The 14673-nt window shown below is 53.1% G+C and overlaps 1 protein-coding gene and 2 non-coding genes across 3 annotated transcripts; all 3 read left to right on the forward strand.

Annotated features, from left to right (window-relative positions):
• The first annotated feature begins 5988 nt into the window (after positions 1 to 5988).
• On the forward strand, positions 5989 to 12155 carry ARL5C (ARF like GTPase 5C). The gene is given in 6 exon segments (XM_024744112.1): positions 5989 to 6037; positions 8685 to 8851; positions 9371 to 9481; positions 9483 to 9568; positions 11174 to 11236; positions 11385 to 12155. Coding segments are annotated over 5 exon segments (417 nt in total). The 5' UTR covers positions 5989 to 5991; the 3' UTR covers positions 11181 to 11236; positions 11385 to 12155.
• A 716-nt stretch (positions 12156 to 12871) lies between these two features.
• On the forward strand, positions 12872 to 12943 carry TRNAC-GCA (transfer RNA cysteine (anticodon GCA)). The gene has a single exon. It is a non-coding gene; the product is annotated as a tRNA-Cys (tRNA).
• A 659-nt stretch (positions 12944 to 13602) lies between these two features.
• On the forward strand, positions 13603 to 13674 carry TRNAC-GCA (transfer RNA cysteine (anticodon GCA)). Its single transcript has one exon. It is a non-coding gene; the product is annotated as a tRNA-Cys (tRNA).
• The last annotated feature ends 999 nt before the right edge of the window (positions 13675 to 14673 follow it).

The following is a 14673-nucleotide window of genomic DNA, read 5'->3' on the forward strand; positions in this document are numbered from 1 at the left end:
CTTCCCCAAGCCCCAGATCCAGGGTCCTTCACCACGCCCACCCCTCCCCCTAGCTTCCTGGCAGCATTGTCTGGGAGGTGAAAGTTACAGCATTGGAAACCCCACCGGGATCTCGTCCTCGGGAGTGGTCTGGGTAGAAGCTGGCAGGCATCAGATGTAGTGCCCTGTGCCCGCCCAGGACCTAGAACCCTGAGGAGGGGGCAACCCGAGATGCTGCTACCCCCACCACCACCTCCATGCCTCAAGGCTTTGCCTACCCCAGGAATGAGCTTTGCCTACAACATCCCTTGCCTGCAGCCATCAGAAGAGGGGGCCCCTCTGCATCTGAGCCCCCCCACCCCCTTGTCACCTGGGTGTGGAGCCCATGGAGCACTCTGGTCCAGCTCATTTTGAAACCAAAAAAACTGCTTCACTGTCACCCTGAGGCCCCAGGGGAGAGGCCCTGTGGGTTGGTGCCCCAGAGGTAATCGTCACCCCTGGGGCCTCAGGACCTCGGATCCCCCCGGGGGGCTTAGCTGCTGCTGCTGCTGCTCTGTATCTGCCTCTTGTGATCCCGTCCTTTATCCATGTCCACGCCCCCCAGGAGAGGCCTTGGTACCCCCTCTGCCCTGGATCGTCCCTCTGCCTAGCATCCCGTAGCCCAGCAGCCCCGTCCCCCACCCCCACCAGCACCCAGCTGGGCCAGAGAGAGCCGATTGTGCCAACGAGGACTGGGCCCTGCCCGGCTGCCCGCCTCAGGGATGGGTGCCTCATGCCTGTCTCGCCACCTCCTGTGCCAATGTTGTCCCACCCCCCACCCCCGCCCGGGAGTGGGGTGCAGCTTCCACTTACTGGTTAGAAGAGACCACTGCCCAACCTTTCCTCTTCCTGTCTGGTGTCCTGTGCCCCCATCTGTCTGTCTGTTCGTCTGTACTCCCCTAGGAGAAGTATTTTGCCACATATAAAACCGCCATCCTGTCCTTTGCGGCCACCTCCTGAGCCTGCTTCTTTGTTCCCGCCGCATGGTTGCCAGCCTAGGTGTGTGGGAGCTGCCGATGTGCAGGGAGGGAGAGTGAAGGGGTGGGTGCAGGAATAAAGCCGTGGCCAGTCTTGGCTCTGCTCAGCCCCAAGCCCCATGCCTGTCCGGTCTGTCTCCCCATAAGTAGAGCCAGGGAAAACTGGAAGCTGAGACGGGAAGTGGGGTGCCCCGGGTTTTGTTCAGGGCGTCAGATCCAGAGCCACTGGCACACTGTCTTAGAGGCCCGTGCTTGCTTCTCTGCTCCTGTGGCCTCAGCTGCTCCCCAGCTTCCCAGGGAGGGTTGGGCTGAGCTTCCGGCTCCCTCCACTGATGCCTCCACAACTACCCACCCCAGGCCCTGCTAACCAACCTGGTGGGAGGGGAAGAGGTCTGTTTGTGGGGAATGGCAGAGAATCAGGAACCCCCATCCCAGTCCCAGACTGAGAGATCAAAAGCCAGGAGGAAAGTCAGCACGTGACAGTGCCCGTTCCTGCCACCATCAGCTGGCCGGATGTGGACTTGTGATGGTTGATCCTTCCTGCTCTCGCCTGTATCCTGCCTCACCCAGCACGCACAAACCATTTCTCCACTCTCATGGTTCTTGTTTTTGGGGTGGTGGACCTGAATGCTCCTGCGCGAAGTGTGTGTGTAGAGGGCAACAGACGTCAGGACCCTCCAGATGAGGGGTTAGCAAACCCAAGGAAAGAGGAACTGGGAAGGCCCACAGGTCGAGTGACTGGCCCATGGTCAACAGGGAGGTGACGGCAAAGCCAGCACTGCTGGGACTGGAGCCCAGTCTGCCTGCCATCGTAGTGCTCCTCCCATTGCCTTTCAATGGAATCGATCTTTCTTTCCTGTGTTTATTCATTGAGCAAACATTTATTGAGCATTTACTATGTACCAGGCACAAGTCTAAGTGGGAGCTACAGACAATTCAGGACAGCGCAACAAGCTCTCTGATGTGGGAAGCAGTGGGTCCTGAGGGAACCTGGAAGAGGGGTCCCTGCCTTAACCTGGGGAGATCAGGGGGTGCTTCGTGGAGGAGGTGAGGCTTGAGTGGAGTCTAGAAGCCTGGTTAGGAATTAACCTGGGCAGAGAAGGAGGGGAAGGGTTCAAGGCAGAGGAAATAGGTGACACACATGACACGTTCTTGGCACTTTGCTAGCAAAGTGTGCTCTCAAGGTGGTGGTAAGAGAGGGGTCATCGGGAGTAAGTCACAGGGGCCTTGAGTCACATTAGGGAGTTTGGGCTTTGTCCTCAAGCTGGTGTGCAGAAACTGAAGGACTGTAAACAGTGATGGTCAGATTGTCTCGGGTGCAGTTTGGAGCATAGATCGGAGGCGGGGGGGCCTAGCTTGGAAACAGCTGCAATGCTCCAGGTGGAAAATGAGGAGGGTTTTCAGTGGAATGGGGAAGGAGGCGGTGGCTGCCAGAGACATCTAGCAGTTACGATTGAGAGCTCTTGGAGAGTGATTGGAGGCAGCTAGTGAGAAAAAAGGGAGGCATCTGGGGTGACTGTGGGTGAGGGTCTTCCCAGACATAGAGGAAGCAGGTGAAAAAACAGGTCAGAGGCAGAAATGATACTTAGCTTTGGACAAGGTGGGTTTAAGGTGCATGTGGGAGAACGTCCAAGAGGAGGAGAGCAGAAAACAGGCTTGGTCTGGGGCTGCACAGAGGAACTCCATCTGCAGTGGACCCTGGTACTTTAAAATCAAAGGCAGGGCTCATTAGCTTCAGTTTACAGATAAAGCTCAGTGAGGTTAAGCAGTCTGTCCATAGTAACACAGCCATCAAGCAAGGACAGGAACTGAGATCGGATTTCAAGTTCTGTGGTGTCCGTGACCCCCAAGTCTCGTGCTAATTCCCCTGACCCAGGATGCCCTAGCTTCTGCAAGGGAAGGGGTGCAGGGGAAGAGGAGGCATGTGTCTGAGTATGTTTCTGTCTTCTCTCCACGTGCCTTCTGCCTGAAATTACATTTGCCCAGAACTTGCCAGCAGAGGCATTTCTAGGTGGCTTAGAGATATTGAGAGATGAGGAGAGACTTTTTAAAAAAATATTTATTTATTTACTTATTTACTTGGCTGCGCTGGGTCTTAGCTGTGGCATGTGGGATCTTCAGTGGTGGCATATGGGATCTAGTTCCCCGACCAGGGATCGAACCCAGGCCCCTTGCATTGGGAGCGCGGAGTCTTGGCCGCTGGACCACCAGGGAAGTCCCTGAAGAGAGAGACTCTTGTCTCCTGGTAACCATAAGCCCTCAACCAGCACACAATAAGCACGTTGGTGGTTGTCAACTGGTGAGGATTTCCACAACCGTGAAGTCGGCTGGGACTAGGCCCAGAGAGGCTGGTGCTATGACCGCAGCCACCTCAGGGACTCAGGAACGGAGATGCTGGGGACCCCTCCTATCTTCCTCCCTGACCAGCTGCTTCTGTCTTTTGAGTAGGCTCTACCCTAGAGTGAGCTGAGGTCGGAGAGACTGAAGGTTGCCACCATTGTAAAAGTGAGCTGAGGTGAGGCCACCAGGGCCTGGGAGCAGGGTGGAAAGGAGTGTGGTCCCCAGCCCAGTACCCTTGACAGAAATCTTGTCTTAGCCCCGGTAATCACATCCTCAGAGACGTGTGCCTCAGCTCCCTTCTAAGTCAGGCCTTCCAGCCTACTGTCTCTCAGGGTTGTTTTTTGGTGCGTGTATTTGTCTCCCGAACTAGACGGCAAGCTCCATAAGACCCGGACACGGTCTGTTTTGCCTGCTTGGCATGTTCCTAATTCCTGACTCACGTTTGTCGAATGAATGAATAAATGAATGAGTACCGCCTAGGATCCAGGCTCTGGGCCTCACAGCAGAGACAGCTCTCGTCTGTTTACTGAATGTGCTCCAGCCAGCAGAACGTCACTTTCAATTCTGCTATTGATGGTGGGGTCAGGGTGCACTAAGAGGTTCCTTCATGCCTCCCCTCCAGGAAACAGATGGTAAAAATGCTTTAAACATTGCTGCTTCCCCTAGCACCCTCTGCGCCCCTATCCTACTCCACCCAGATGCAGCCCCAGCTCCTTTTTAATGAGGGCTGAAACGGAATCAGCCCAGATGGGCTCTGGTAGTCAGTTCTCCTTCCTTCTAACTCTGGGCACCACCATGGGTGGGATGAAATTTCTGTATTTAGTGAGCTGTTCCCTCTTCTCTCCACAAACTTCCCAGCCTTCCTCAATCCTCTTCAACTTGTGCTCATACTCCTTTTTTTTAATACTCCAAAGACCATTTCTCAGGCTGTAACTTAACTTACGGCCCTTCAGTCCAATAACAACACATCCTCACTGTGTGCTAGGCGCTGGCTCGGGCAGGGAATGGGGGTGGGGTACACAGATGAGCATGACATGACCCCGCCCTCTGAGACTCACAGTTTTGGGGGTTTTTTGGCCACACCTCATGGGATTTTAGTTCCCCAACCAGGGATCGAACCCAGGCCCTTGGCAGTGAGAGTGTGGATCCCTAACCGCCGGACTGCCAGGGAATTCCCTAGGACTCACAGTTGACTGGAGAAAGCAGACATGCCAGTTATCATCTCAGGGTAGAAAGAAGCCCCATTTAGTTGGAGAACCAGGCCAGGGTTTGGGAAGTAGGTGGCTTTTATGGCGGGCACCTAAAGGGACAGAGGAACCCACCTTTCTGAGGTGGTGAAGGACATTCAGGTGGAGGAAATAGAGAAGCAAAATCATAGTTGGGCCTGTGTGGGCAAGGACCATGGATGCAGAGCATGGGGGGGGATAACCTGCAGACGCAGGTGGGGGTTGCTCATGGTGGCTCTTCAATGTCAGGTGAGGAGACTGATGTGACTCCAGTGGGAGCCATTGAAGGTTTATGAGCTGTGGCGTAGCAGACTCTGAGCTGTGCTTCAGGAAGGTTAATAGGGATGTGTGGAGGATGCTCTGAGTAAAGGGGAGGCAGGGAGACCAGTTAAAGCGTTGTTCCCTCGGGGAAGGGGCGCACTCAGGGGCAGTGGCAGTGGGCTAGGAGTCGAGTCTCCTGTGTGGTGACTGGTCTCTCTTAACCACCCCCTCAGCCTGAGTTCGGTTTGCCTTTTCCCCATGTCTCCTTTTGTCTTCTGGTTTTTCCCAGTTTAAGCGAAGAAGGAAATTCACAAACAGCCACAAGCAGCTCCCCCTTCCTCTCCCTCTTCCAGCCTGGCTCTCTCTTGGCCCAGGCTCTGCTTGGCTGGGTCTTGGTATCCTGGCCCCCTTTGCAGGGTGTCCGGCTGAGAGATCTCTCTTTTTGCTCCGTCACTGTCTTCAGATGCCCACCCTCGGGAATCAGAAAGCTGTGCTGGGGCAGTAGTCTTGTCAGTGAACCATAGAAGCAGTACGGCTCTACACCTAGAAGTTGCTCATCACCAAGGGGCCTGCAAAAGGAGGGGACACCCTGCCCTTCCCCAAGGGAACTCACTCTGAGTAGGCCTACAGGACCCACACCGGTGAAACAACTAGAGACCTGTAGAGGGTTGGAATGTTCTCGCAGCTCAGAGAGGATGGGTGGGCTCTGTCTGCTTCACACAGAAGTACAGAAGGCGGGTGGCCTAGGGTTTTGTTTGTCTAGTGCCTCAGACATAGCACTTGGAGAAGGGAGAGCTGGTATCCGATGTGGGCCCCTGTGCTAGGTCTCTTTGATTTGCAGTGAGGAGTAGTCCACCCAGAGAACTCTGGGCTTTTCTCAGGGCGAGGGGGAGGATGTGAAGTCTGGACCCCATTTTCCTTACACCTCCAGGGCTCTGGACATGTAGCTCATTGTCACTGTGAGGTTCATAGCGCCCTCGAGGGGCCAGCGTCCCAGGGGGTTCCCAAGCCCCTTAGGGGACGGACTCATGGGGCGTCCGCAACCCCGTAGGTAAAGCTTGCCCGGCCCTCCGGAGGTGTGTGTGTGTGGGCGGGGCTCCAAGCGCCGGGACTCGACCCGGGCACCCGAAGGCCCCCGAGTCCTATCCCTGTCTGACCCGGGACGTGCCATGGGACAACTGATCGGCAAGTTGATGAGCATCTTCGGGAAACAGGGTAAGGGGCGCACAGGGCATCCGAGCGACCTTTTTGATCCGGCTCCTACCTGTCCGCCCATCCCCCCGATCTGGGGTCGTCTGGGCGGATGTGATGGGGGACCTCGGGCTCGGAGGGTCCTGAGTGGGGCCTCCCCGCCTGCTCCGCAGTCTCCCCTGCCCCTCCCCGCCCACTCTTCGGCGGTCGCGCGCTTCGGTGCGCCCAGGGTTGGGCGAGCCTCGTTCCTCCGGCTCAACGCTGTCGCCGGTTTCCTGCGATTATGACTACACGCTCGCTCGGCTCTTTCCTCAGACCCCTTCTCTTGGCAAGCCCTGAGCGCCCCCGACCTTTGGCACAATCGCTTTTCTGGAAATGTGGAGCAGGGAATGTGGGGCTCAGCTCCCATTTCCACTGTTCAGGAGTGGCGCAGGTGTCTCGGCCCGGTGGGAAAGAAACCTGCCCTGTTGTTTTTTGTGGGGGAAGGGGGCGGGGGAGCAGAAGTAGTAAGGTGGGGACAGGCCCCCCAGCCTGCTGGGAACACTTGTCTCCTTCCTGGGAGGCCTGGTGGAGCACACAGTCCCTTGGTCATCGGGTTTGGCCCTGACCCTGCCCTTCCCCCGGATGCGTCCAGAACACAGGGTTATCATCGTAGGACTGGACAATGCAGGAAAGACCTCCATTCCCTACCCGTTGTAAGGGACTCTCGGATGGGGGGCGGGGCTGGGCCTTCCCACCAGACTGACAAGCATTTTGACCAATCACCGGAACCCTTCCCTGCGTCCTCGGGTTCCCCTGTAGCCAGGAGGATTGACTGGCGGAACCTGGTGTGACCTTCCTGGTAAAGTGGCCGCTCAGTTCAATGACTTCTCGGCCAGGCCTTTAAATCCTGCTCGGTATGAGCAACCCCACTGCTCCCCTCCGTCTACCCCCCAACCCCTGCCAAACCCGGTTGCGGGCTTGAAGCTGTCCGAACCTGCCCGATGGTCTCCGTGCTCTTCGCTCCCCCTAGCGTCAGGTCTCTCCTTCTAACTCCTGCACCCCAGTCTTATGTCTTCATTTTCTCCCCCTTCTTCAAACCCAGAAGGTAGGGCCAGCTTTGGGTCTGCCTGGTCTCTGTAGCTCCTGGTCTAGCAGAGTCTGGCACACGTGCTGAGTAATTATCCATCGGAGCTTTTCCCGATATTTACTCTGGATGGCATCTCTTCCTGTTTGGAACCTATTTACTTAGGAAAATTTTCCCCTGAAAAAGTAATATATATATATATATTTTTAATTAGAAGAAAAGGGAAATTCAAACAATACAAGCATATATAGTGAAAAGTAAGTTTCCCTCTCACCCCTAACTCCCAGTTTCACTTCCCAGATTTTCCATTGCAATATACGCATTTTCCAATGCAATATACGCATTGGATTTTCCAATGCAATATACGCATTCCCTACGTATAAAAACGTGTGTGTTTTCTAAGTCACTTTAAACAAAGCCCCTTTCTGATGGCCCTTACTTATGTCTGTCTCCTTTTTCCGATCCCTTGCTGCTCAAAGTGTGGTCCACAGACCGGCAGTGTTGGCATCATCTGGAAGCTTGTTAGAAATGCAAAATGCTGGACCGTAGCCCAGAACCACTGGATCACAGTCTGCACTTTAGCAAGACTCCCAGGTGATTCAGCTGCATATTAAAGCTTGGGGAGACTGCTCTAATAAGTCTCCCCTCTCTGGGGTCCAAGCCAGGCAGGACTTGGTCTCACTCCTGTCTGCATTCCCTCATGCCCAGCAGAGGCTCCGTCAACCTGGGCTGAATTGTTCTAAGTTAGATTCAGCCTGACTTCAGGTGGGGGACCAGAGCTGGGAGAGGACTGGGCTGAGCACTTGGTACCCTCTCCTGCCTCCCCAGCCTGAAGAATGAGGCGGTCCCTACATGTCCCACCATCCGTAGCAACGTGGAGAAGATTGTTTTGCAAAAGACCCACTTCTTCATGGGGGACATACGAGGAGAGGAGGCTCTGTGCTCCGCTTGGAACACATACTACTCCAATGCTGACGTGAGGGGGGTGCCTGGGCTTGGAGGAGCTGTGTGATATTAGCCAGTCACTTAACCTCTCTGAGCCTTGGTCGCCCCATTGTGAGATGGAGACCATAATAATGACCTCCCTGGGTCGTGAAAATTAAATAATAAAACAAGAGCTAATTCAGATGTGTCAAATACTTAAGGCAGCGCAAAGCCCGTTAACATTTTTGAATACTTCCTGGCAGCTTTGTCTGCTTGCTGGCAGCTTTCTGTTTGTTGCCTTGGATGGGGCAGGCCCTTTGTCTCTGGGGGCCTTACTTTCTCATTGCAGCAGTAGCAGAATCCAGTGGTTTCATTCCTGGAGTGAGAGCTGATTTCAAGCTCCAGTACTGCTACTCACAGGCTGTGTGCACACGGGCAAGATACATCACCTCCCTGACCCTCAGTCTCGTAGTTTGTAAATGGGCATAGTAACAGTTCCAGTCCCATGGGGTTGTGATGAGGCCTAAATGGAGTCATGAAGGCCCAGTGCTTGGCATAACCTCTGGCTCACAATCAGAAGTTGTGCTCAGTCCACCCTGGGTCTGGATAGAAAAGGGAATTCAAATGGGACTAGGGCAGTGGGGTCTTGAGGAGGCACAGTTTGTTTTCTGTGGGACTCAGAAAACAGGGCAGACTGCAGTGAGCAAGGAGACACGTTCATTGAAGGGAAAGCCCATCACTCACAACTCACCCTTGCTGGTCAGTTCATCATCCTTGTGATTGACAGCACGGCCCGGGATCGACTGCTGACCGCTCTGTAGGAGCTGTGTAAGATGCTGGCCCATGAGGTAAGACCCCTGCAGTCGGGAGAGGACCCGGTGTACTAGCTCTGTGACCTCATTCTACTCACTTAGCCTCTCTGAGCGTTATTCCTAATGCCCCAGTCTCTGAGAACCTCCATCCCAGCAGCTTGGGCGGGGCGAGATTATCCCAGATGAAGGGCAATAACACCCTCAGCACAACTGATCACAGAAGCCAGAGTTGCAAGTTCAGGTTCTGACCCCACTTCTCACGCATTGTGGGACCCCAGACAAGTTACTTCACCTCTCTAATCGTCAATTTCCCCAAGTATAAACGGAGAGGATCATCAAATTCCTACCTCCCGAGATCATTGTAAGGATACTGTGAGCTGGCTGAGAGGCATTCCAGGAGCTGTCGGTGTCACTGGATGCGGTTGTTAGTGTTGGGCAGGACCTCCATCCCCACCCCACCTGGGAAAGCAGGGGAGGTAGGGAGGACTCATGGGGCCATGGGAAGGGGGGCTGGATCCGGGCAGGCTGACTGGGGCTGGGTCCCTCTGTCCACAGGCTGTATGAGATGCTTCCGTCCTGATCTTTGCCAATAAGCAGGACGTGAAGGACTCCGTGACCACCGTGGAGATCTCCCAATTCCTCACCCTTAGTGCCATGAAAGACCACCCGTGGCACATGGCACATACAGGGCTGCTGTGCCCTCACCGGGGAAAGGTTAATGGCTGTCCCACCTGGACCTCCAGGGCTTGGCGGGTAAGCAGTGAGCAAGACAGGACAGGGTCCCTGCTCTCCAGGGGTTTGTTCTAGTGGGGATAGAGGTGACACTCCACCTGAACACAAACATTTTAAATACTGAGAAGTGCTTGAAGAAAGTGAAATTGAATAACAGGGATGGGTTTGCTTTAGCTCTGGTCGTCAGGGACCATCTCTACTAGGAGGTGACTTCTGAGCTGAGACCTGAATGAAAAGACAGCCATGGGAAGACCTGGGGGACAAGCCTTCCAGGCAGGAATCTCTGAGTCCTTTTGGCCTTGAGTTTCCTTGTCTGTAAAGACGAGGGTGATTATACCTGTTTCCTCCCAGAGTTCCTATAGAGAATAAATGATATCATTCATTTAACATTCATTGGGCACCTACAGTCCATCCTCCATATCCATGGGTTCCACATCCTCAACCAACTGCAGATTGAAAATATTCGAAAAAGAAAATGCCAGAAAATTCCAAAAAGCAAAATTTGAATTTGCCGTGTTCCAGCAATGATTTACGTAGCATTTGTATTGTATTTACAACTATTTACATAGCATTTACATTATATTAGGTATTATAAGTAATCTAGAGTTGATTTATAGTATATAGGAGGATATGCCTAGGTTATATGCCACTTTATATAAGGGACTTGAGTATCCGAGAATTTCGGTGTCTGCGAGGATCCTGGAACCAATCCCCCATGGATATGGAGAAATGACTGTACTTTGTGCCAAGCACTGTTCTAGGCACCTGAGAAACAGCAGTGAACAAAACAGACAAAAATCCCTGCCCTTGTGGAGCTTATTTTCCAGTGGGGGTGGGGTGGGGGGAGTGGGAAACAGACAATAGGCAATAAAAATAAGAAAAATATACAGTAAGTTAAAAAGTGATAAGTGTAAAGGGGAAAAATGCATAGGAAAGGGAAGTTGGATGTCTGTTGTGGGGAATGTTGCAGTTTTAGATAAGGTGCCCAGGGAGGGGCTGCTAAGAAGGTAGCTGCTTAAACACCTGAAGGATGTGTGAGAGCTGGGTCATGGTCCTACAGAAAGGACCTCGAATCAGGCCTGGAGAACTCCCCTTCCTCTTCCCTCTCAAGTGGAGTCACAGCAGGCTGGGGGCATGGATGCCCAGTTGAAGAAGGGGAGACTTTAGGCAGGCCAGCCCAAGGAACCACACATTTCTGGCAGTGTCCTTGCCGACTCCTGGGTCAGGAGGACCCCCTCCCCCAAACCACAGTTGGTTCAATTCAATCGGCATTTTCTAAGTAACCCCCATGTGCCAGGCACTGTGCCAAGTGATACAGACATGACCAAGAGTCTACTCCTTCTCTGGGGTTGCTCACAGTATAATGGAAGAACTTGCTTATGGAGCCTCTTCCCAGGTCTTTGAGGCCACCCTGGTACTGACCCAGTGATGGAGCGAGTGGGAAGGGGGCACTGGAGCCTTGCGCAAAGACATTGCTAAGGTGGGTCTCCAGGCCTCTTCCTCAAAGAAGCCCTCCCTAACTCCCAGACATCCGGAGGCCTCTGTACATCTCCTTTCTAACCTTTGTCACAGTACGTAGTTACAGAATTGTTTGATCATTTGTTTAATATCTCTCTCCTCTGCTAGACTGTAAGCCCTAGAGGGACGTCTGTTTTTTCACCAGTAACCTAGCACAGTACCTGATACATGGTAGGTACACAGTCCGTTTATATTTGTTAAACGCACACAAAACTGGATATAAATTTGGTCGTTCCATCAGTCAGCAGGGGCTGGGGGCTGGGGAGGCCATCACCCTCACGGGATATGTTGACCCTTGCCTGTTCCTCTGTCTCTGCAGGCTGCCTGCCGGGCTTCAGTGGCTGCAGTCTTGGGCCACTGTCAACTGATGTCAGCCTGAGGCCAACCAGAATCTTTGAGGGTTTTGCATGGACGATATGGGTGGAAAACCCAAATGACTATTTGTTATTTTTCTGTGATTCTCCGGTGGGACCAGGGGCAGCTATGGACAGTGAGATTGCCACTATCCACCCAACCCCCACTGAGGAGCTAGACTGAGCACCCTGAATTGCTGCAGACAGGACAACTGTAAAAGCTGCCCTTCACTCCATCCTTCTTGGAGACACCAGGGAAGCTGTTGGATGTGCTGGGGGATTAGGAAGTGGAGCCCCCTCCCCTCAGCCCTCAACCTCTCTGTAGGAAAAATGGAGGACAGAGTAAGAAACCCTGGAATTTTTCTTTATTTCCTAGAACCCTAACCCTAAGCCCCTCACCCCCTACTCCAGCTTTCTGGCCCCTTAGCCATCTTTGTCTCCTACCCTTTGATCAGAGGAGATTCCAGAAAGGTGAAGGGGTCGGCTCAGGGGAAGGAGGGCAGAACCAAAGGCTGGGAGGGGAGAGGGCAGAGGACAGGACCTTCGGGCCAGGGACAGTCCCTCACGCTGCAGGGACTTCTACTCCTCCCTCACCCTCCCATTCCCTCCGAGCACAGCTTTTGAGCTTTAAGCCACACCTTCACTCCCAGTGTCCTTCCAGTGTGACTCCTACTCTTCCCAAATATCTCAGATTCCTCCTAGAGCATTTGCTTTCCTTGTCTTTTTGTAGTGACTTTTTTCACACTGTAGTAGGAATTTTATGAAGGTGTAATAAATGTCATTGAAAACTGCTCACCTCTTATTTCTTCTTCTGCTTGTGCCTCAGACTGGCTTTTGGTTTTCATACAAAGCTCTCAGGCAGGGGAAATCCACCTTGGAAGTAGAGGGGGGCTGCCTCAAGGGTCTGTCTGGCTAGGGGACTGGCTCTTTGGTCCTGGGCTGTACAGCCCTCTGCCAGGTGACTGATACCGCACTTGCCAGGACTCAGAGCTCTGGGCTCTACCTGGGCCTAGGGGAAAGAGTGGTTTGATGCTAACTCATGGAGGAGGGGAGGAGGGGCCCTTCAGGGTTGGAAAAGCCTAGGGGTCCTATCAAAGCAGAGCTGGAAACAGGATGGAAACCCAGGCTACCCATCTGTGTACAGGGAGCAGTGCTATTACCCCAGAAGACCTGGGATGGTCCTGAGATCAGTGGGGTCTCTTCCCTTCCCAAGTCAGGTAGTGACATCTCTGTGAGAGGCTGGACACAGATATAGAGGGCTCAGGATTTTTTTAACCTTGTGGTTTACATAAGGCGTGATTGTGGAGAAAGAACTCAGGAATTCTAAACATTGCCGTTCAGATTCTATTTTCCTTTCACTAGATTATTTTCAAAGAGAAACACAATAGTTCAAAGGTAATATCATCCCCGTATTCCACGGAAATTCATTCTCACTGGAGGGTAGTAGGAGGATGGGGGTATAGCTCAGTGGCAGAGCATTTGACTGCAGATCAAGAGGTCCCCGGTTCAAATCCGGGTGCCCCCTCTCTGTGCAAGACTTTTCGCGTTTTCTTGGTCTTGCAACGCACACGTTGAAGTTTACTTACAAACGCGAGGGGAAGGATCCTCCAGCACTGCTGACCCGTTTTGCAGTCGGGCGTGGGTGGAGTGGAGTCCCCGGCCCTGCCAGATCACGTCCTCAGTCTGCTGGTAGATTGTACAAAGGCCCACTCTCGTAATGGTAGGGTGGAAGCGGGAGCACCCGCAGGTGGCCCTGCCCGGGGACCCCAGTTGCTGTTGGGAACAAGAGAAGCTGAGTCTCTAAGGGCCGGGCTCGGGCTAGGGAAGGAAGGCCGAGAGGAGTCTACGAGAGCGTGTAGGATGGAGAAGTGGGCGCCAAGAGAAACGTTAAGGGAACTCTAGCAGGGCAGGAAAGGGGGACCCAGGCCCAAAGGAAGGCCCCTGAAATGGGGGATCTCTAGGGACTTCCCCTCCCACATTCTCAAACAGCAAGTTTCTTACATCATTAGAATTCTTTAGTTCAGAGCTTCAGGAAACAAACCCTGCACCCAGATGAGTAATCTCTTGAGATTCATTTTCTCTCCATCTCATGTAAACATTGGACCTCACCTCTGTTCTCGCGTCCTGCACAGCGCCTGCGCTAGAGAAGCACTAACAAGTCATCTGCCTACGGCTGCCAGCAGAGGGGGTATAGCTCAGTGGTAGAGCATTTGACTGCAGATCAAGAGGTCCCCGGTTCAAATCCGGGTGCCCCCTCAGTGCCTTTTTAAAGGCACCGGACCCCGATTCTCTAGCAACAATTTTCTTTACAGCTTTTTTTTTCCTTCCACAATTTTGCGTTGATATTTCCTTCGCCACCTTTATTTTGGGCAGATGAGGAGCGGCGAGAGTACGAAATACAGGAATTCTAGAGCAGTGGCTCTCGAAATGTGGTACCGAGAACAGCACCACCACCTGGGAACGTGTTAGAAATGCGGATTCTCGTCCCTATCTCTATTGAGCTTGGGGGTGGCCCCAGAAATCTATGTTTTAATAAGCCCTCCAGGTGATTCTGATGTACACTCAAGTTCTAGAAGCTTACATTAAAAAAAATTACAGGTCGTTTGCTTCTAATTATTTCCAAGTTGCTATTTCAGCCTGAGTTCTTATTAAGAGACCTTTTAAAACAGACCGCGGGACATCCCGGACGGGGGAATGTACAAATAAATCAGTGCCGGAGCTGGAATTTCGTCCTGGGAACCTTTCACTTTGACCTCTCGGAAGGTAGGGGCAAAGACTTGTGAACCTGCCCGTCTGGAGTAGGAGGTCGCGGGCAGCTCCAGGCCAGGACCAGAAAAGTGAGGAAAACCGCAGAACAGGCGCGTTGCGGCTCGTCATATGCCCACTAGAGGGCAGCAAGAAGCTGCAGCTGGAAGCAGCAGTCTTTTTGATCCTGAGAATCGGCAAAATAGCAATTTAAATGAGACAACAAGAAGAACTTACAGATAGGCCTTGTCTTGTCCCATCGTAATTGAATAGAGGCCTTAGGACTGGAGGAGGTCGCTTCTGGGACCCTGGGTCCTGAGGAAGGAGGAACTGGGATTCTGAAAGATTAGAGAGTCTTTAGGACCCCAGCCCCGTATATGTCAGGGCGCCCCCCTCGCCCCTCTATCTCCCTCCATCCAGCGCTCGAGTTTCTTGCTGTCGTACGAAGTAGGTCGGGGAGGGAAGAGGCACCTCCGTGTCCTGACCTGATTCCCTGCCGTCTATTAAATA

This window comes from Neophocaena asiaeorientalis, unplaced genomic scaffold, assembly GCF_003031525.2.
Source record: "Neophocaena asiaeorientalis asiaeorientalis breed wild unplaced genomic scaffold, Neophocaena_asiaeorientalis_V1.1 scaffold1, whole genome shotgun sequence".
NCBI lineage: Eukaryota > Metazoa > Chordata > Mammalia > Artiodactyla > Phocoenidae > Neophocaena > Neophocaena asiaeorientalis.